Source organism: Misgurnus anguillicaudatus, chromosome 19, assembly GCF_027580225.2.
Source record: "Misgurnus anguillicaudatus chromosome 19, ASM2758022v2, whole genome shotgun sequence".
NCBI classification, from domain to species: domain Eukaryota; kingdom Metazoa; phylum Chordata; class Actinopteri; order Cypriniformes; family Cobitidae; genus Misgurnus; species Misgurnus anguillicaudatus.
In genome coordinates, this window is record NC_073355.2 from 33422904 (window position 1) to 33446673 (window position 23770).

A 23770-nucleotide genomic window follows, 5' to 3' on the forward strand; every position below is an offset into this window, starting at 1 on the left:
TAAACACAAAGCATCACACGTTGACTGATATTTTTCAGAGAGGAAGATCGCATGTGAGGAGAATCTCATCATCTTGATTGACGGGTTGAATGAGGCGGAGTTTCATAAACCGGATTACGGGGAAACCATTGTTTCCTTCCTGTGTAAAACTATTGAGCGCTTCCCTCCTTGGCTCAAACTGGTGGTCACTGTCAGAACGACGTTACAGGTTACAAGATTTTCTGTCTTCCTATCTGTCTGTCTGTCTTTCCTTTCAAGGTGTTTTGTCCTCTAGGAAAAATTGTAAAGCTGTTTTCAATCATTATCCAGTCCCTCCAGAAAAACGCGATAATGTGATTGCATGATTCAACGCATAATTAGCCAAAGTCTGCATTTATTCAAATACGTGCGCAAAATGATTTGCATGATTTCATAATCCCCACATTTTCGTAGCAAAAATCACACATATCTTAGCAGAAAGTTAAAAAATGTTGCATTTACTTTACACAAGCGCAACCATGTCCCCTGTTGCCATGGGAACGTCATGAAGTGACGTGATTATGTGGCATGAACATCATTGAAAAGTTTTTGCAAGCTACCGCAGTTTTTGCAAGTTGCCGCAGTTTTTGCCGCAGTTATTGCAAGTTGCCGCAGTTATTGCAAGTTGCCGCAGTTATTGCAAGTTGCCGCAGTTATTGCAAGTTGCCGCAGTTATTGCAAGTTGCCGCAGTTATGGCAAGTTGCCGCAGTTTTTGCAAGTTGCCGCAGTTATGGCAAGTTGCCGCAGTTATGGCAAGTTGCCGCAGTTATGGCAAGTTGCCGCAGTTATGGCAAGTTGCCGCAGTTATGGCAAGTTGCCGCAGTTATGGCAAGTTGCCGCAGTTATGGCAAGTTGCCGCAGTTATGGCAAGTTGCCGCAGTTATGGCATAAGTTGCCGCGTTTTTCTGGAAGGACTGATTGTCTATATCTATATAATCAGATTTACACATTTTTATTTGTCATTTGAACATTCGTGACCCTATCCTCTCTCTCTTATTGCTCTTGTCTCAGGATGTGACTCGCCCATTGCCATTCCATCGGATCTCTCTGGATCGGCTGGATGAGAGCGATGCCATCGACGCTGACCTTCAGGGCTACATACTGCACCGCCTGCACTCCAGCCCGGAGATTCAGAATAACGTGGCGCTTAATGGCAAACTGGACAACGCGGCCTTCACCAAACTTAGCGCTCATCTGAAGAGTCTGAGCCGGGGCTCTTACCTATACCTGAAGCTGACACTGGACCTCATTGAGAAGGGCTACCTCGTCCTCAAAAGCTCCAGCTATAAGGTAAGAGCTCATTCACACTTCATAACAGAGACTTTTAATATATGCACCATTTGGTTTAAATGCAGCTGTGGCATAGTGGTCTAAGCAACATTTGAAACATTGAGCCGCAATGCTCACGCAGTCTCATAAATTTAAAGGGATTCTCCAGCCAAATATCAAAATTACCCCATGATTTTCTCACCCTCAAGTTATCCAAGATACACATGTTCATAATCTTTCAGACAAACACATTTGGAGTTATTTAAGAGAATGTCTTTGCTCTTCCAAGCTTTATAATGGTAGAAAATGGGATTCAGGGAACAACTTCTGACTTTTAACCCAAAAAAAGTGCATTCATCCTTCAGAGAGGTAATCCACACGGCTTCAGGGGGTTAATAAAGGTCTTCTGTATGCGAATTTGAAGAAAATACATATTTCAATATTTATAAACTGAAATAACTAGCTTAGACTCACTCAAATCGACTACCCGCTTTATAAACCCCTTGGAGCCATGTGGATTAAGACTTTTTGGGCTTCAAAGTAAGAAGTTGTTCTCTGATCCGTATTCTACCATCATTATGCTTGTAAGAGCAAGAACATTTAATATAATTACTCCACATGTGCTCGTCTGAAAGATGATGGACATCTTTATATCTCGGATTGTTTAAGGATGAGTAAATCATGGGGTAATTTTGATATTTGTCTGGAGTATCGCTTTAAAGGAACACTCCACTTTTTTTTTAAATATGCTCATTTTCCAGCTCCCCTGGAGGTAAAAATTTGATTTTTGCCGTTTTGGAGTGCATTCGGCTGGTCTCCGGGTCTGGCGGTACTACTTTTGGAGTAGCTTGGCATGGTCCATTGAATCTGATTGGACCATTGGCGTCGCGCTATAAATAACCAAAGAGTTTCGATTTTTTTCTATTTAGGGCTTGACTCTTCTGTAGTTACTATCGTGTGCTAAGAACGACAGAAAATTAAAAGTTGCGATTTTCTAGGCAGATATGGCTATGAACTATACTCTCATTCTGGTGTAAAAATCATGGACTTTGCTGCCGTAACATGGCTGCAGGCGGCGCAATGATATTACGCAGTGCTTTAAAATAGTCCCCTGCTATTGAAAGTTACCAAGGGGAATATTTTCGGCACTGCGTAATATCATTACTAATATGCTATAATAATATCACTCTACAGAAGAGTCAAGTTTTAAATATGATAAAAATCTAAACTCTTTGGTTATTTTTAGTGGGATGCTAATGGTCTAATCAGATTTAATGGATTATGCTAAGCTATGCTAAAAGTGGTACCACCAGACCCGGAGATCAGCTGAATGGATTCCAAAAGTGGTAAGATTCAAATGTTTAACTCTAGGGGAAATGGAAAATGAGTGTCCCTTTAAGTCCAGTCGAACCACTTTTCATACTTTCCAGTCTCGGCACAAAAGAATACATGAATATACAACATACATAATGCATTGGGAATGGTGTAAATCATGTCTAAAAATGTATTTTTTGTTACTGTAAATGTGATGTTTTGTACCCAGGTGGTTCCAGTAAATCTAGCTGAGCTCTACCTGCTGCAGCTGAACATGCGCTTTCCCACGCAGTCATCATTCGAGCGCGTTCTTCCACTGCTTAACATAGCCGTGGCCTCGCTGCACCCGTTAACCGACGAGCAGGCGTTCGGCGCCGTCAATGCCGGCGTGGTGCGAGGAGCGGCTCTCGACTGGGATGATTTCCAGCAGAGATCCGAACTCCTGTCACCGTTCCTTGTAAAGAGACGTGACGGCACGCGCATGTTTGTCCACCCCTCCTTCAGAGAGTGGCTCATATGGAGAGAGGACGGAGAGAAGACCAAGTTCCTCTGTGACCCCAGGTTAGAAACCAAGTGGAAATTTTGTGGGTTGCCGAACCGTAGTGTACATCAACCATGCTAATACTAAAAAGTTTATTTTTGGGTTTCTTCAGGAGCGGACACACACTGCTTGCGTTCTGGTTTTCAAGGCAAGAGGGGAAACTCAATCGGCAACAGACCCTTGAGCTCGGTCACCACATTCTCAAAGCTCACATCTTTAAGGTGTGCACAGATTACAAATGATTTTAAGCTTAACTGCATTGCGTTTTGCACGGATGAGTAACCGCAGTGTGATTGTCTCATACGCAGGGGCTGAGTAAGAAGATTGGGGTTTCTTCATCAGTTTTGCAGGGGTTGTGGATTTCACACAGTTCAGAAGGGCTTTCGGCTGCTTTGGCTTCACTGAGAAACCTCTACACGCCTAACATCAAGGTATCAGTGGACAACATCATTTAAACAAATATTGATAGTTAATAAACAAAAAAAATTAATATTCACATTTACATTTACACCTTTGGCAGATATTTAATCAGATTTCAGATTTCGTGTTACTGGGGATTGAACCCATGACCTTAGCACTGCTTAGCACCTTAGCTGTTTCTCTGTGCTTGCATTTAAATACTTCACGTTTTTCTACAGGTATCTCGACTGCTGATTATGGGCGGGGCCAATGTAAATTATCGCACAGAGGTGTTAAATAATGCCCCCATCCTCTGCGTGCACGCCCACCTGGGCTACCTTGAGATGGTAGCTCTGCTGTTGGAGTTTGGGGCCGAGCCGGAGGGAGTTTCAGAGAGCGGACTCACCCCTCTTGGCTACGCAGCCTCTGCGGGACACCTGTCCATCGTCACTGCCCTCTGCAGCAGGAAAGCCAAGGTCAGTTAGTGACACTCCTAAATGGATAGCTTGATGTCCATTAACCATTAATTGAGTCTCGCCTAATCATAACATTGTTTTGTATTTGTTGCCGGTTATTACTCAAGTTCGATGTCTCGTCTCTCTGTACAGGTGGACCACCTAGATAAAAACGGTCAGTGTGCTCTGGTTCACGCTGCCCTGCGGGGACATCTGGAGGTTGTGAAGTATCTGGTTCAGTGTGAATGGAATACTGACGGACAGCATCCAGGATCCTTGAGCAAAAGCCATGCGGTTCAGCAAGCCCTCATAGCAGCAGCTAGCATGGGTTATACTGAGGTATAAGAACATGTTTACTAAACTACACGGCACACAGTTGAATGCATATAGTTGCATGTACCCAGAAAACAAAAAACATTTTCACAAAATTGTGTCCCCAGAGTGCGTATGTGAAGTTTCAGCTCAAAATATCACACAGATAATTTATTATAACATCTTTAAATTCTCACTTTGTAGGTGCAAGCAACAATGTTCTTTCATTTAATATATTGTATGTTTATATATTTAAAGAAGAACATTTTCTGGGAGGCATTCAACTTTTGTGAAAATCATGGCAGGGAAAGAGTTAAATGCAAATGAGCTCATGAAATGCAAACACTGAAAATTGAAACGATTGCGCTGTCAATTATTTTTTCTCTTTCTCTGCATTAAATGGCAGTGCCGTGGTTGGATAGTGCAGATTAAGGGCCGGTATTATGCCCTTTTGACATCACAAGGGGAGACAAATTTTAATGACCTAATATTCCAAATCCTTGCAGAAGATGGTTTACCAAAACTAAGTACGGGGTTGATCTTTTTCACGTTTTCTGAGTTGATGGAAGCACTGGGGACCCAATTATAGCACTTAAACATGAAAAAAGTCAGATTTTGATTATATGTCCTCTTTAAATTGAAATTAAATAAAACTGGTGAACCTGTAAATTGCTTTCAGTTTAGCAATGTAAATTGTTTTAAAGTCCTACTGTGGGGAAAATCAAGTTTTTATTGTTGTTTATATGTCTGTGGTGTTTTTTACTGTATATGTTTTAAGACAAGCCATGTAAAAATTCATCATTTATACAGACTACCGGCACATCCGGGAACTTGACTGTCAATTTCGTCACCTCCCCTTTTTAGGGGAAAACAAACTAGAGTTCCCATAGAATTCCATACAAATTAGCGGCACAAATCAACGTTCGTACACAGCTGGCAGGCATGATTAACTAAAGAAATCACTCAGATTTCATTCTCCCAGTGTCAAATTTGTGTAACAACGCTACCCAGTGGCCAGAGGTTTTTTACCCGGACATTTCTTGTACCTCATCGAATCAACAGTGAATGATTTAACTTCGTATTTCAAAATTACTTCGTATTTATATATTATGTATTTGTATTTAACGTAAGTGCACTTTTCCGTCCAGCCATACAACTAGCCTGGCTTAAAGATATTTCCATCAATTACTGGTTAGCGCTGTTGCACGGATTTGACGCTGGGAGAATGAGGGGGACATGTTTTTGAATTGACCAAATTAAGTTTGTTGATGTATCCTTTACGCTCTATGGCAGGCAGGGTGGACATATAATAACTTGACATGTTTAATCTGAGTGATTTCTTAAGGTATTTATGCCGCTACAAATGTTGCTTTATTCCGCTATTTTGAATTGAAATCTATGAGAAGTGTAGTTTTATTCCCCCAAAAAGTGGGCGTGAACCTGTTTAGAGACATTCTATGACGTTGCGCCGGTTGTGTGTATTACCATTGATAAAATTGGAGAAATCGCCTTGATTTCCAACATCACAAACATGTAACCAATCATATCAACACAGTTAAACGCATGGATCAGTAGTTTGAGTCATAGACATTATGAGTGGATGTCCAAACCTGTTAACAACATCACGGCTTAAAGATTAGATCTGCAAATGCGCAGTTCATGTGTGCATTGTGTAAATCTGAACTTAGCAGTTATGTGGCTGAAACAGCTACTTGACACTTTATAATGTCAACAATAATGCAACTAGTCACACACAGTACTTGTGTACAAGTATACTTGACAGTAAAGACTTTGACCTGAAATTAGGAAAAGTAGAAAATTAAGAAAACTGAAAATCTAAAACTAACAATCACTATGGAAAACGTAACTATAAATGAAACATGAACTAACTAGGAATTAAATGGAAAATCTAAATATCAACTATAGTGATCTTTATCTGTCATTTTTTGTTTACAGATTGTATCATATCTGCTTGATCTGCCTGAGAAAGATGAGGAAGAGGAAGAACGAGCTCAGATAAACAACTTTGACACACTTTGGGGAGAAACAGGTACAACGTCTCCAGACATATCCTGTGTGCGTGTGTGGGTTTTATTTTAGAAATGCATACTGATGATGAGATATTGTTTTCTCAGCACTGACGGCTGCAGCGGGTCGGGGAAAGCTGGATGTGTGTCGTCTGCTGCTGGAACAGGGGGCCGCGGTGGCGCAACCTAACCGCAGGGGCATCGTGCCGCTCTTCAGTGCTGTGCGACAGGGACACTGGCAGGTGTGCTCAGAAACACTAAATTACACAGCATTTACACATCTGCTACTAATATCGGCATTACAGATACCAAAAGATATTTAAAAAACGACTTAAGTGTTTAAGTTATTTGGTCACCGGATGTTCGTTGTGATATGCCTGTTGTGTGTTTGTATGTGCAGATTGTGGACCTGCTTATGAATCACGGTGCTGATGTGAACATGGCTGATAAACAGGGCCGCACTCCTCTCATGATGGCTGCGTCCGAGGGACATCTGGCCACTGCTGAGTTCCTGCTGGCTCAAGGTACAGCTTTGTTTTATCGCCCCCGGACGGTCAGACAGATTAGAAAATATTTTTAAAGGAATTGTGTTTGTGTGCTATTTTAACGAGACTGTCATATAATAATAAAAAAATGTTTTAGGAATGAAATAAATTTAACTTGATCAATAAATTGATTTTCTAGGTGCCTCGTTGTCTTTAATGGACAAGGAGGGGCTAACAGCACTGAGCTGGGCGTGTCTTAAAGGTCACCTCACATTGGTCCGTGCACTGGTTGAGAGGGGCGCGGCAACGGCCCACGCAGACAAGAGCGGCCGCACTCCATTGGATCTCGCCGCATTTTATGGAGACTCTGAAGTGGTTGGTTATTTTTAGTTAACTACCAATGAAAAAAATCATTTAAATTTTTGACTTTGACAGTCCGCTGTTATGTTTGGAATGTATGTATGCATGCTCAAAAAACACAATTTAGACATTTTCTGAAGTGGTTTGATATGGGGTCTGTTCATATTGTTGATGACTTAGGTGTTTTCACATATAGTTCATTTTAAAAGAACCAAACCCAGTTCACTTAAAGTGAACCAGAAAAGGAACTAGCTGAATGTGACCTCGGCCCTTTTGGTGTTCACAATATAGTGGACTCAAAAGAGGACCCAGTTCTTTTTTTGGTCCTCTTCAGAACTGAAGTGATCTCAGACCCTTTCTTGTTCACATCACAACTTCATAAGAACTCAGATCCCAGCTTTCTGTGCAGCAGTTGATTTTGATACAATGTCCAAACGACACACAAAATGGACCGGGACCTCATTGATTTCACATATCAAAAAGAAATCGAACCACAAAAGAACCCAAAAGCGAACCGTACTCAGACCACCTCCTGACGTGGTCTGAGTTCGGTTCACTTCTGGGTCCTTTTAGGGGGGTCTGAGATCACTTGGTTTGTTCACATATACACCCTGAACTGATCTGAGAGCGTTTGGAGGGCTCAAACGAACTAGGTGTGAAAACACCCTTAAAAGTGAACATACAGACAATAAGCTGGTCTTCATATGGTTCCAGGTGCAGTATTTGGTTGATCATGGTGCTATGATCGAGCATGTGGACTACAGCGGCATGCGACCGCTAGACCGAGCTGTTGGCTGCAGGAACACATCAGTGGTGGTCGCTCTGCTTAAGAAGGGTGCCAAGATAGGTAGGGTGAAAGATCTAACTTTTCTAAAAAGTTCCTTTAGCTCACTTGTGGCATTTTTCCATTGCATAGTGCCCCACGGTTTAGGCTCCACACGGTTTAGGCTCAACCTCACTTTGGCGTGGTTAGCTTTTCCATCGAGTTTAGTGACACTTCGCAGTGGGAGGGATTATAGGCGTGTCGTTATATTTGCGCTGCCTCCTGCTGTGACATCATACAAGTGAGAGCGTCGTTGTACATTCCCATACATTCATTTATGTCTGCCGCAAAATTAAAATTGACCACCACAAATAGATGTTTGAACATCACGTTCATCACTACCTCTGTCTCACATGACAGTTCCTGTACAAACACCCGTGGCGTCAGTTGACGCGCTCCGCTGAGCCTCATTTAAGTTGCATTTAAGCATATATGTGGACGTGTGCATCGCGAATGAGCCGCCACAAACTGCAAGTCTGGAAAAAACTGGTATGGCGTTCCTGATTCACAACCTGTGGATGTTTTTCATCGCTTAAGGGGAGTTTGTGAACTTATAGCAGAGCACAGATGACAACATGTTTACTCGAGACAGCGCAGGCTAGCATGAAGGTAAAGCTAATCTTTTACATTATAGCGATGACGCTGGTAGTGACGATTCTCTCAGACCAATCAGTGATCTACAGTGTTTTCGCATCACATTTTGGTACCAGATCGGGTCGCTTGGAACCCCAACCGAGGTGGAACTAAAAAAAATCGAGTACTACGTACTGCACCCAGTGGAAAAGCCCACAAAAGTAAGCCGACCCGACCCAAACCGTGGGATACTATCCAATGGAAAAGCGCCATTGGTAGAGCATTGTTTTAGCGATGCAAAAGGTCATGGGTTCGATCCTAACTTAAAAAATTGAGGCATCTGAATTTTTAACAGACATGTATACAAACCTGTATAAATGTTATTGTTTTGATGAACACAAAGGAAGATATTTTAAGGAATGTTTGTAACCAAACCGATCAGAAGCCCCATTGACTTCCATAGTATTATTTATTCCTAATATGGGGCTTCTGATCATTTCTCAAAATGTCTTCCTTTGTGTTCATATTTATGTTCAATTTATGCAGGTTTGTAACAACATGAGGGTGACTTTTGATTTTTGGGTGAACTATCTATCCCTTTCACCATTTCTGTGGGTTGCAAGTGTAGTTTTTGCATTTATGAACTGTGAGAAATATTAATATAATATTAATAACGCCTGCGGGTAGATATGTGTCACTTTATATATTTCTTCATATCACTTTATATTTGTTAAATTTTGCGCTGGGGAATTCTGTAGATCTGTAATTATGATGTCTTCTGGAAAGTCTTTGCAGCACAGGCACCACATGTACTAAATCCATCTTAGGGTTCTTTTCATTCCCCTCCCTGTGATCTCTGTCGTCCTAATCTAACCTCCTACCTCCTGTTGTCTTCACCAAACTCCAGATCTGCAGCTGATCAGGATGTGCTTGTTGCTTTTGCTAATGTTGCTGCTTGCCGCGGCTGATCTTCCTTGTTTTTCCTCTCACATGACTCCCTCACACCTAACCACCATCACTGTCTCTCTCTCTCTCTTCCTCATACTCTCCCTGTTTCCTGTCTATTAAACCTTTGCTCCCTGTCTGATACGGATGCTTCAATCCGCCCCAATAACCCCTCACCCTTTCACTCGTGACCCCTACCACCTTCTCTCTCTCCGTAACCAGGATGTCAGACTCTCCCCACTCGTGCCCGAGGTAAAACACAGACCTTTGTGCGTCCCATCTGCCATTTTTTTGACTGTGTTCCTCCATCTTGTCACCTGTGTGGTTTGTTCTCCATTGATCGGGTCTGATGGTGGTTTGGGTATCTTTGTGATTGCCATTTTTTCTTGATATCATCTATTTTTGGATACAAAAAGATGCAAGTGCACTGAGATCTAGTGAGGGTAACCGTGGATCATCCATGTTCATTTTGTGTCCGTTTTTTGATCGCATGGATGCACGCATTTTGCATGATGCTGCCGAATGTTTTCACGCGTTGAATTTTGGTGCAGCACCGTTCAAACAGGATGTGCTCTTGGATTATTCTGCATTAATGTGTGTGTTAAATGGGCATCTAGAAAACTTAAACTTTTTTAAACTACAGCCCAAAGAAAAGATGTTTTAATGCAAGAACGTATCCTGTGTGAACTGTCCCTTAGGTTTTCCCGCGGTTGCTCTCAATTGGCCATTATTTTAGGGCTGTTGGCCAGTTTGGTAACTTCTTGTATGTAGATAATTTATACATGTATTTTTTAAATGCTGTCTTTTCTGTTTTTGTTTATCATTTTAATATTCTTTTGTTTGATGTGTTGTGGCTTTTTGCCAAATTCAAAGGTTGTCGTTGCAGCTCTGCAGTCTCGCAGAGATTAGAAAATTAGTTTTATACCCACACAAACTCTGAAATGTTTCTTGTGCTCTTTTGCTCTCAGGTCCAGCAACATGGGCAATGGCGACATCCAAACCTGACATTATGATCGTTCTGCTGAGCAAACTGATAGAGGAAGGAGATGGATTCTATAAGGTCAGCGGCTTTCATCGAAGCTATTATAAAAATACAACAAGAGCACAAAATAGCAGAAGATATGAGGCCTGTACATTAAGACAACTATGATTGTAACATATATAACAATATGTAACCGTCTGTCACATATTGTGCAGTATTATGCATTATTCCATGGTCTCGATTCTGATTGGCTGGTTAATGCACAGTAACTGACGATTGTACCCGTTCAGTCAAAGTTGCTCAGCGCTGCAAAGAGCAATACTAGTTTTAACTTGTCTATAACTTGGCAAAGGACCATGGAGTAAGCAGGATAATCAATGGCCTGCCGTACATTAAGGCCCAATTTTATTTTATACCCCTACACCTACTTCTCAACACTAATTGCCCGCCAGCATTTTTCACAAAAGTTTCACAAAATGCCTTCCGGGAAAATGTTCTTCTTAAAATATATAAACATACAAATATATCAAATGAAAGAACAAACCCTCTGCTTTCAAACAATTCAATTTTATTTATATACACTCCAAAAAAACAAACGGTGCTTTTTGGCGCTTTTCCATTGCACAGTACCCCACGGCCTAGTCCAGTTTGGGCCGGGTCAGCTCACCTCACTTTGGCTTGGTTAGCTTTTCCATTGAGTTTAGTATCACTTCGCAGTGGGAGGGATTATAGGCGTGTTGTTATATTTGCGCTGCCTGCTGTGACATCATACAAGTGAGAGCGTCGTTGTACATTCCCATTCATTTATTTATTTATCAGTCCGCCACAAAATTAAAATTGACCACCACAAACAGACGTTTGCATATCGCGTTTATCACTATACCTCTGTCTCACATGACAGTTTCTGTTCAAACACCCGTGGCGTCAGTCGACGGCTCCGCTGAGCCTCAATGAAGTTGCATTAAAGCATAAATAATACTGACGTGCACGTCGCGAATGTGCCGCCACAAACTGCAAGTCTGGAAAAAACTTTTATGTGTTCCTGATTCACAACCTGTGGATGTTTTTAATCGCTAAAAGGGTGTTTGGAAACTTAAAACAGAGCACAGATGACAACATGTTTGCTCGAGACAGCGCAAGCTAGCAGCAAGCTAAAGCTAATATTTTACATAATAGGATGACGGCGCCAATGACGATTCTCTCAGACCAATCAGTGAACTACAGTGTTTACGCGTCACGTTTGGTATCAGCTCGGGTCGCTTGGAACCCCAACCGAGGTGGTACGAAAAAAAGTATCGGGTACTACGAAGTAATCCCAATGGAAAAGCTCCCAAAAGTAAGCTGACCCGACCCAAACTAAACCAAACCGTGGGGTACTATGCAATGGAAAAGCGCCAATATAGAACCAAAACTGTTGCTTTGGATCGTAATCATAGAAGAACCATTTTTAGTGCCATATAGCACCGGTGAAGCACCAGTGAAGCACCTGTGTAGAACCATATAGGCGCCATATAGAACCACTATATCATCAAATATGGTTCTACATAGCACTATATGGTTCTACACAGGTTCTTCTATGATTACGAGCAAAGAACCACTTTTGGTGCTATATAGCACCGTTTGTTTTTAGAGTGTAGCGCTTTTCACAATTGTTAATCGTTTCAAAGCAGCTTTACATGAATAGATGGAGGGGAAAACACAGAACAATCAATAGATAATATAAGAAGTAAAATACAGCGGCTAAGAATAAATCGTACAAGCGAGCGTAGTAATATTGTAACGTATACAGGAAAGTGCTAAGTTAAGCCAAAGTTGGCTGACTCTCCCGGGGATGAAAAAACCCCTAGGAGGAAAAACCCAGTGGGAAAACTCCTAGAAGGACAAAAACCCTTGGGAGAGATTAATATATATATTTATATATATAAACACGGTATGGATAGAAAGTGGGTAAGCGGATTAAACTGGTTCAGCCAGTGGTCGTTGGTCGTGTATCGGCAGGGCATCACGTTGAAGGACAGCCAGTAGAAACAAAAAAAATAACAGGAAAAAAAGTTTCATCCTATCTATATTTTTTCTTCGCTTATAAACTCTTAAATTTTGCTAAGAAAATTAGCAAAAAGCTGAAATAATTGCATTTTTGTGAAGGAATTTGTTAGGTATCAGATTCAGAACGATTAGCGAGACATACATAGAGGTTAAAATTAGTAAATAATTTTTTGCTTCAGTTTTTTTTATAAATTGGGTAAGTGCCATCTAGTTGATAATCGCAATATTACAGATTAACATAAAACCTCATCACACTCTAAAAATGTCTGGGTTATTTTTGACCCATAATGGGTAAATATTGGACAGAACACATGGTGGGTTAAAAATTTCCCCATGCTGGGTCAAAAATGACCCAATGTTTGGTTGTTATTATGCAACCACAGGGTATAACAACCCAACAGTTGGGTTAAAATAACCCAGCATTGGGTACATTTTTAAACCAGCATGTGTTCTGTCCAATATTTACCCATTATGGGTCAAAAATAGCCCAGACATTTTAAGAGTGCAAGAACACATTTTTTATGTAAATGTTTTCTCTTAATTGACGAGATAACTCTTCAATGGTGGGGAAAGGGTTAAAAAGTTTATTTATGTGAAAAAGACTTCTCCCATGAGCAGCCATGTTGGAAATTTTTTTACCCCTTCGTTTGAAGTGAGGTCCTGTAAAATCTTCATTTGAAGGGCTATTTGACCCTACCCCTTCAACTAAAAGACAATTGGGGCATCCCTAGTCCTTCACATGAATGCGCTAAACAAAGGTTAGGGGTAAGTGCAGCGGTAAGGGGTAGAAAAATGGAATCGGGCCTTGCTCATTCCCTGTCAGCATTTTTTGTGATTTTCACAAAAGTTTCACAAAATGCTTTCTTGGAAAATGTATTGTCACTTTATAAATATATAAACATACAAATATATCAAATGAAATATCAGACCCTCTGCTTTTAAACAAACAAAACGGAAAATGTTTTATCCTATCGTCATTTGTTCTCTTTTTATAACCTCTCAAATATGTGTAGGTTTCATCAAAAATACCAAATTTTGAGCAAAAAGCTGAAATGATTGCATTTTTGTAAACGACTTTTGTTAGAGATCATCTTCAGAATGATGATCAAAGCATACATGGAGTTTAAAATGTTTTTATAAAGTTTTTTATAAATTGGGAATAATAGTGGAATTACAGATTACCATAAAATCTCGCCATGGAAGCGTTATTGGCAGGGAAACGTTTTCTCTTATTTGACGAGATAACTCGTCAATGGCGGGGTTCAATGATTTTTAATGCACTTTGAGGAGACTTAAAATCCTTTAATGCACAGCAGGTTGTTGATTATCCCTTACGTATCATATACATATGTTGCACTGAGACAGTCACATACATGTACAGCTTTGGCATCAGGCATGAAAAGGCTTATCAGTAGTCCCTGACACATTGTGCAAGGTGATTGTTGCATACGTTTTGGTTTATTGTCACTTTTAAAAGTCATAAACATGTTTGGCTGGTCCAGAAAGGAAAGGTGAAGGAAGCAGCTCAGCGGTACCAGTATGCACTGAAGAAGTTTCCGCGAGAGGGTTTCACGGAAGACCTGAAGACCTTTCGTGAACTCAAAGTCTCTCTGCTGCTCAATCTCTCCCGTTGCCGCAGGAAAATGAACGTGAGTCACGAGAGCTCTGCTTTACACTTCATACTCTCTTCTGTCTCCCTTTACTCATAGATACGTTATGTAAAACGTGTTTTCAAAATATTTGGTGAATGCATTAGAAGTTTAATTTCTTTGGGGTGGTGTCAGTCTATGGTTGCCTTATTGGCTGACTCAAGAGAGCTGTACATCGTATGATAGACAATATTTGGGCATTTTGAGATCCTGGCTGATAACGATTTCTGAGTGGCTAATGAAGCATTTTTTTGTTCTTTCGGTTCCAGAATCGAACTACATCCTTATTAGCGTCAAGTTTAATAAATATTTCATTAAAATTCCAGTGTTATAAATAATTGTTATGGGTGGGTTAATAAATTGACTTTATTAAAGGGATAGTTCGGCCAATTAAATTATATTAAACCCATGATTTACTCACCCGAAGCCGTCCGAGATGCATATGTCCATAATTTTTTAGACGAACACATTTTCAGTTATTTTGGAAAGTGTTTTGGATTTTTCGGTTAATCAAATGTGAAGTAATGGGGTCCACGTCCTTCGGGTCCAGAGAATGTGCATCTATCCTTCACAAAATAAATCCAAAGGGCCTTCTGAGGGCAATCCGCGCAGTTTTGTTGTAGAAATATCCACATTTGAAACTTTATAAACAAAGATAACTTGCTTCTGGTTATGCCGCCATCTTAGTCACGTCCGCATTCAGGATGAGAGCTTACGCAGCGTACGGAGGTTTCTCTGCTGCTGCTCTGTGCCCCCGCCTTCCGAATTTGTCATACTTCACTAAGACAAATGCGTACACTATGCAGATACTCTCTCCTAAATACAGAGGAGTGTAAGATGGCGGCGCTACTGGAAGCTGGTTATTTTCGTTTATAAAGTTTTAAATGTGGATATTTTAACAACAGCACCTCGCGGATTACCCTCAGAAGACCTTTATTTATCATCCTGGAGCCGTTTGGATTTATTTTGTGAAGGATGGATGCACATTTTTTGAACTTGAGGGTCATGGACCCCATGGCTTCACATTTGATTGGCTGGGGAATCTGGAACATTTTCTAGAATAACTGAAGATGTGTTTGTCTCGAAGGCGGTGGACGTGTGCATCTCGGACGGCTTGGGGGTGAGTGAATCATGGGTTTAATATCATTGTTGGCTATCCCTTTAATAAATATAATGTCAAAAGCGTTCATTTTTATTTATGTCTCATTTGCTGTCATTCAGGTGAATAATTTATAAATCTGTATTTTATTACAATTACTTCATTCCCTTGTATCGGATTTGTATCAGTGTTATTAGCAATCAGTATATTGTAAATCTGGTTTAATAAACATTCATAAAATAGCAACTTGCACTCTTGCTAGTTGCTAGGTTATTTTCAACCCAGCTTAAACATGTGAGCCCAGTCATTGGATAAAATTAACCCAGAAAATCTTTTTATGACCCAACAATGGGTTAAAACAACCCAGCATAGGTTAAAATACAACCTAGTGGGTTGGGTTCATCACATTTTGACCCAACGCTGGGTTGATAATAACCCAACATTTTTTTTAGAGTGTACAAATTGCATACATGCACATATTAGTTTTAAAGTTTGCTTTGTGTTCTTGCATTTTTTTTAAACTTAACAGTCAACAGAACCTCATCAGTTGCAAGGCAAGGATTTTATTGTGTTGATCTTCCCATTTCCTTTTAATAATGCTTTGTTTCTCATTTTAATCTCACCCTTAAGTTAAGCATTTCAGAAATGCTCTCTGTGCACTCAGCCCATGCTGTAGCTTTAAGTTGATGGTGATGACAAACAGCCCATCTCTTCCCATTTCATCTCCGTTTCAGTTTGGTTTATAGGATTATTGGTTCGAAAGGTTTAGTTCAGGAAGTAGTCTGACCCCGTCTTGAAGAGCTGTGACATTGCATTTCCCACTGTCCTTGTAGAGCATATATACATGTGTGTGTCTGCATCATTTTCACAGTTGTATGTGTGGTTGTGTGTGTGTGTGTCCATAAACTACGTTTGTACGTTCATGTGTGTCAAGTCTGTTTGTCCTCCCTTTGACCTCATGTACGGCTCAGTGTATGACTGTTGGTCCTGTTGTTGCTTGCAGGACTTTGGGATGGCAGAGGAGTTTGCCTCCAAGGCACTAGAGTTGAAACCCAAATCCTATGAAGCCTATTACGCACGAGCCCGTGCCAAGCGCAGCAGCAGGTAACCATAGCAACCAACAGGAAGGACAGCATTGAATAAAACACACGTCGATTGAAAGTTCTTGACCCAGAGCGGTCGATTATGTTTTGATTGGTTGAAGTAGCGCTGAAAGCTACCAGATAGAAGTCAATTTATATCCCTGACGTCAGCCCCATCAGACGTCAGCGTCAGGATTAGACCTGTTCTTCATATTTCATGTTGTGTTGGCCAATCAGATTCTTTTTTCTCAGAATGTCCATCATTCATATTTTATTCCTTTGTCTCTTCTTACAATATACTTTTAATCCACTTGCTTTGTTTTGGGAGATCTGGGGGGTTTTGGGGATGTGATTTTGATGGGTCGTTTTAAGGATTGTCCCATTTACTTATTATAGGGGGCAAATCCTCACACATAATGTTAAAGGTCTTGGAGCTGTACTAGTAAAGCTGTCATGTATAATATATTTCTTTATGTCAGTTTCTTCCTTATTCCTACTCCACCTCATTCTGTGCATGCCTCTTTACAGGCAATTCCACGCAGCCCTGGAGGACCTGAGTGAAGCTATGCGCCTGTGTCCCAACAATCGTGAGATCCAGCGTCTGCTGCAGCGCGTTGAAGAAGAGTGTCATCAAGTCACACAGCAACAGGAGCTGGATCCGCCCCCTTCCCCTCCCCACAATCAAGCCCCACCCATGGTCCCACATCCATCATTGGAGCCCCGTTTTTCAGACATGGAGCCCGTCCAGGACCTGTTTGAGGAAGATGATGATTACCTTGAGAGGGATTTGGAGGGCCTGCCGCTAGGTGTTCCTGCAGAGCCCCACACTGGTCAGTCCGGACTTCCGGTCATTCAAAACATGCCTCCATCTCCCAGCCATCATGATTCCCCCTATATGGGCCAAGCGTTTGACCTCCGACCCAGCCCACCTTCAATGTCATCTCCTACACGGCAGGGCTACCAATCCACATCTCCGTCACTATCTCCAACGCACCAGAGCTCTCACTACCGGCCTAGTCCACCCCATCAGGCCTCGTACCACTTCAGCCCACCGCCCTCACCATTACGTCGTGGACCACAGTACCGCGCCAGTCCTACTGAAGGAGTTGCCATGTACCGTCCCCAGTCCGCCTCTGCAGGCCGCTACCAGCAAGACCAGCTGTCCGGGCGACCCAAGTCCCCTCTCTCCAAGATGAGCAGCCAGCGATCATTTCAGCTTCCCCAACAGACTTCCCAGCCAGCACAACAGAGCCAGTGGTTGCAGCCAGCCAAGGCACAGATTGTCCGTACCAGCCAGCCCAGCACTGCAGTACACTCCAGTGCCGTACTTGGAAGTAGCGCATACAGTCAAATCGCCCACTCCATGAGCGCTCGCTGCCCGGGAGACATGGATGAACTCGAGGATGTGGGATACTCTACATCACTTCAGCCTCAAGGAAGTCTGAGCGCAGGGGCTTTGTACCAACGTGCCATCAGCATGGACCCTGGCCTCATGGAGGATGAGCTCCCTCAGCGGCCTTCCTCTGCATACAGACCCAATCCAGGAGGTGTCCGCTATGGCCAGACACCACAGATCAGCCGAAGTCAAACCACCGCCTACTATCCAGCCCCACCCCACGAGTTGGAGAGGCAGGTGACGCTGGGTTCACCCGAGAACCCTCATCTTCATCGACGTCCGGTCAGTGCCAATAGCTCAGAGCCCAAACAGCATCCACCGCCCCCTAGGCCCCTAATTCATTCCCACAGTACGGGTCTGCGGTTCTCTCCGTCAAGCAACAGTTTAGTGGCGGGATCTGCTGCAAATCTAGGCCCAAGTTTCAGAGCTTCAGCACAGCAAATGGAGATCCCACTGAAGGTTTCTTATGAAGGCAGCTACCATGATGACCTTTCACCAGTGTCACCCCCACAGGGCACCGACTTCCGGGTGGTGGGTGGAACGTACCCAGGTGAAGCCCTTCGCTCGCGAGCCACACCCTTCATGGGCATCATTGACAAAACAGCACGGACTAACCAGTATCTTCAGCAGCAGCCTTCGCTAGCATCCTCCTCCTCAGCTTCTCGGCCCTGGACCGTTTCGTCCCTGGATACGGTGGTTAACAGTCCGGCCACTTCCCCTAGTAACATGGGCTACGGGCAACAAACGGCACCTCTCAGCCATATCGCCTACTACAACCGCACCAACAACGCTCACAATGGCCACCTCATGGATGACGATTTCTATGCCAACCCACCGGGTGTAACACGGGACCGGGCGGATGCTATGGGCCGAATCAGCCAGGTTCCCACGTACCCTGATGTGAAGGTGGCACGGACTCTACCAGTCTCCCAGGCTTACCAAGATAATGAGTTTAGGCAAATTTCTCGTAATGAAAGGCAAGGCCCAACCTCACCAATCAAACCAAAGAGACCCTTTGTGGAGTCTAATGTGTAAAAATGATCAGTATGAGACATTCTTGACGTGTTGATATTGCAAGCTTTGATTCAATGTCCCGTGTCTTGATGATACAGACTAAAATGAAGGTGGAATATGTACAAAACAAGTGCATCTGTGCTCTGGGCACAAGAATGGGAGTAGGCCTGTGTAACTGCTGTACACCAACCTTGTACTTTTTCTTGTACATTCAGGATTAGGAGGCCAAGAAGCGCCAGTCCTGGACACATTATAGAAACCTGACCTTGGCCCCGGTACCAGAACAGTAATAAGAATCCTGTAATAAGAAAGCCTATTTCAAATCAATATTGCTATAGCAAAAAAGTAATATTTATCATTTTAAGTTATGTTTGTACAAATATATATGTAAATTTCAATGCAGTTGTTTGTTTTTTTTTTTTTTGGTTTGCCTTAGGTTCCTAAGTTGACATGCAGTCAGCAATGTGAAATATTTTCGGGCTTAAGGGCATTTTAAGTTTTTGTCAGTACTGTAGGTTGCAAAAGATTACTTCTTTTTGCTCATTGCAAAGACACTTTAGAGATCGATCATTTCCAGTCTGCTTTTGGGAAAGTAGCATTGAGAGGCGGTCAACCTCTAATTTACCTGCTCCTGGATTGCTCGTCACACCGCTAAAGCCGAAACTGTCTTTTCCAAAGAAACATTTTTCATGGTGTGTAGGAAATTTTGTTTTTATTCGACAACCTCAGAATCCACACGCTCTCTTTTATCAAGTATTAAGAGCTTCTTTGTTCACTGATACACACACTAAGTTGCAAAGCTGTTGGCCTTCAGGACATTTTTCCTTTTTATTTTAAACTGTGAGCACTTGGTTTCAAAGTGGGAAACCTGCTTGGATGTAAAAGCCTGCGCTGAATACTACCACTGAACTGATAGGCTGGCTACTTTTTTTAGGGGAGGACACTGCAAGACAGATCCGCTCATCGAGTATGGCTTTACCAATTGTTGTCAGCTGTTGTTACTGTAAAAAGAGCAGGTCTTTTGCAATGTTTTAATTATTTTTCTCTTTTTAGAAAAAAAACAATGCAGTCAAAGTCGACCTGGAATACTGCTTACTGTACAACAGTGTTTGTATTTAACTTTTTGTTTTCCTTTTGTATGACAAACGTGTAAATGGCTGTACATATGTGCTTAACTAGAAAGCATGCTCTCTGCTAATACACAAACATTGGGTGTATGTGTGTGGTTTGGTTTTATGTATGAACATCCATTAAGGGAAAAGACTGGCACAATGTATTTCATTTCTTCCCTTATTAGACAAAAATAATAGATCAAGTTTGGGTTTTGTATTTAATTTTTTTTTTTTTTATTGGTCTTGCGAAGGAGGATTTTCTATAAATTGTCTGTAAATGTGAGCTGTGCTGTTTTGCTGGGAAGGAACATCCAAAACGTGAATATGAAAATTTTTATCCACTTTCACCATTGTAAACTGTACAATCATCTGTATGTATGAGGAGAAATAATGAACTTATTTAAAAATGAAGACCACTTCAGAGAAATGAAATGACAACTGAGTGAAACTTATTTTTTACAAGTTTATTATAAACTTGCGTGCATCCGCATTACAAACACATACATGTTTTATATGGGTGGGTTATGTAGTGCGGTGGTTCTCTAACTGGGGGCCGCGAGATATATATATTAATTTATCCTAAATGGTAGCACTTTACTTGAGGGGGTGTTCGTGGGACTGACATGACACATGCTAAGAACATGAAGAAGATTTATTTATGCACGTTTTTGCAAAGTTGACATTGTTGGAGATGTCTTTATGACAACTTAACATTAACCAATACTTCATAGCTTGTCATGACAACTTGACATTACCAAGACAACATACCTGAGCACTTTTTACCAGCGATACAAATTGAATTTGTCATTAAAATGTCATTAAGTGTTAAAATACTCTGTCTATATAGTTTTATAACAGCAGCATGAATATTTGTGTGACCTCAACTACAGTGATACAAATATAATTTGTCATTAAAATGTAATTGAGTGTTAATACTTTTTTAAATCGTTTTATAACAGCGTCATGAATATTCTTTAGTTCCTAAAGTTCCTCCATGTGTTTAAAAATAAATCAATCATTCAATAATAATAATTAAAATTAATAAAATTATATTTTATTGCATTTGGAGATAGATTCACCTAAAATTAAATGAAAACACAGTGCAATGATGGGTTAACCCATGCAGCGTTGGGTCCATATGGCTGGAAAAACAGTTGATTACATTAAATTAATTAATTAATTAAATGTTTTGTTATTTTTTTCTTCTTCGTCAAAAAATGGCAGAACCGTCTGTGTGAGGAAGAACAAATTCTGTTTTTTAATGTATTGTGCACATACATGAAGTTAAGTATAATATTTTTACGTGTCTGTTGCATTTTGTTATAATGTATTTAAAATTATTTGACATGGTATTAACACTTAATTACATTTTAATGAGAGTTTAATGTAATGTTAACCCATAAAGCTAGGTCGTTTCTAAAGTTTGATAATTAATTTGCTATGTCATGTTTATGACAGATTTATGACAAATTATGTTTTATTGTTTTATGTCAAGTTGTCATAACAAAGACATCTCAAACAATACCATCTTTGCATTAAAAATGACATAATTGAACGAATGACACTTAATGACAGTTGTCATAAACGTGCATAAAATCATCTCCATGTTCATGACGTGTCATGTCATGATAACGAAGGTGTCATGTCAGTCTTATGAACACCCCTATAAGTAAAGTGTTACCATTACAATTACTAATTACATCTTCAATCATGTAATCAGACTACAGTACAAATTACTCTCTCCAAAAAGTATTTAATTACTTCGTAAATGATACAAAGATAGCCTTGAAACGGCTCGAATAAATCTTATAAAAGTACATCAATTATTCTGGTCACACTTTTTAACGTCCAATTCTCACTATTAACTAATAATTAACTACTTTTGCCTCAATTTAGTCCCAATTACTGCTTATTAATACTTAGTAAAGATGTTAAAGGTATAGCGGAGGATTTTCTCGAATTTTAGGAAAAAAACGCCTTCTTCACTTTTTTAAAAAATACAATTGCGCAACACTCCTGATTGCAACTATGATAGACTTTAAATGTTAATGATAAATCCACTCTTGTATTCTGTATAATTGTTCTGCAGTCCATACACAGTATTTGGTTCAATTACATCAGAAGTAATTAAATTACTGAAAAAATAAGAGCAATCCTTTTACTTTTTCAAGGAAAAAGTAATTAAATTATTACAGTAACTAATTAATTTACACCAAACACTGATCTTATGTTATACATTTTCTTTGGGGGCCACGAAGGGATGCACCGTACACAAGGGAGGCACCACGCCAAAAAAGTTTTTGAACCACTGATGTAGTCAATGAGACGTATTTATTGAGTACATGATATGACGTAGTCATGTTTTTATTATACATTCAATAGTGTCCTGTATACACTATACAAACACAACACAAAGACCGAATAAGCAAACAAACACACACTAATCTGTATGCACTCCTTTAGATGGAAAGACTAAAATTTGTTGTATAACAGTCCATATTACTTTAAGCTGATAGCTAGCACATAGGAAATCACTGGACAGGCACAACATTGCTCAAATGACACAATTAAGAGTTCATGGATGTCTTTTGTGATTGGATGTAGGACCTTGATGTACGACATCACTTGAAATTTCAGTCTGAACCAAGTTACTTTTCAAGAAGCAGTTTTAGCAATGTATGGCAACAAAGCTATAAATTATCTAAATAATGCATTTTCGGCAATTAATAGTAAACATGGTTGCATTTCCTCCCATTCTAAACTGTTTAAATGTATGCATTACATTACTACACTGAAAGTATTAAAGGTGCGGTGTGTACATTTTAGCGGCATCTAGTGGTGAGGTTGCGAATTGCAACCAACGGCTTAATCCACTGCTCACCCCTCGCTTTTGAACAGAGAAAAGCTACGGTAACCGCCACCGGACAAACATGTCATTGTCAGAGACAACTTAGTAAAAAAATGTGTCCGTTAAGGGCTTCTGTAGAGAAATGGCGGCACAAAATGACGACTTCCATGTAAGGGGACCCTCCGTGTACGTAGATAAAAAGGTCTCATTCTAAGTTAATAAACACATAACGGTTCATTATGAAAGGTCTTTATACACCCCTGATAATGTAGTTTTGTATATTATTTTGCATTTCTGTCAAGAGATCCTTCTAAAAATTACACACTGCACCTTTAAATGTTATATTTCTCATTATATCGCAACGCAAAACTGGACATTTTAAACATGCCTGTGAAAACCAAGCTAAAGTCATTTTTTGTGATTTACTGTTTTCTACATAAAATCATCTTACATAAAGAAAATTCTGTGAAAAAATAACTATATTATCTTTAGTATTCATCTTTAGGACATTTCAAAGACTAAAATCAATGTGAAATAAAACATATTTTTAGTTTGGGTTAGAAATACTAAGGCACAAGAAAGTATCTCCTGATATTTGAAATACTCAAATCCATTTAAGGAAACAACGTATCAAAATATACAGCACAAACTTTTTTATGTCAGTTGGGTTTGGCTTTGCACAATTAAATGTAAAACAAAATATGTATATATTAATAAGTCTAACCAAAATATATAAGTACGGCAGTAATAAAAAATAAATGGGTAGTGTAGGTTGTGGCTTAATCCTGCCATGACTGTCATATGACACAAGAGGGTGTCCAACACAAACAGTTCATCTGAAATCACAGCCAATCTGTAATCATATAATTTAACGTTATCAAAACCATATTCTGTAACTTCATAACATGGATAAATGCAATGGGTAACAAATGGAAAAATAAATTTTAAACATACTTGCTGACAGCTCTATAAGCTAATGCTGGGTTGTTTTAACCTAACCGCTGATTTAAATAGACCTAT

General features: G+C 40.4%; 1 protein-coding gene across 1 annotated transcript in view; it reads left to right on the forward strand.

Annotated features, from left to right (window-relative positions):
* The window catches only part of tanc2a (tetratricopeptide repeat, ankyrin repeat and coiled-coil containing 2a), a 173601-nt gene extending 153261 nt beyond the window's left edge, over positions 1–20340 (forward strand). The window contains exons 12-27 of the mRNA XM_055194501.2: positions 39–208; positions 1031–1309; positions 2832–3163; positions 3256–3364; positions 3452–3574; positions 3782–4018; positions 4151–4336; positions 6266–6359; positions 6445–6578; positions 6737–6860; positions 7021–7196; positions 7896–8028; positions 10491–10582; positions 14053–14199; positions 16302–16402; positions 16909–20340. Coding sequence (XP_055050476.1) covers positions 39–208; positions 1031–1309; positions 2832–3163; positions 3256–3364; positions 3452–3574; positions 3782–4018; positions 4151–4336; positions 6266–6359; positions 6445–6578; positions 6737–6860; positions 7021–7196; positions 7896–8028; positions 10491–10582; positions 14053–14199; positions 16302–16402; positions 16909–18811 — 4340 coding nt within the window. The 3' untranslated portion in view covers positions 18812–20340. The remainder of the gene's footprint in view (positions 1–38; positions 209–1030; positions 1310–2831; positions 3164–3255; positions 3365–3451; positions 3575–3781; positions 4019–4150; positions 4337–6265; positions 6360–6444; positions 6579–6736; positions 6861–7020; positions 7197–7895; positions 8029–10490; positions 10583–14052; positions 14200–16301; positions 16403–16908) is intronic.
* Positions 20341–23770: the final 3430 nt, after the last annotated feature.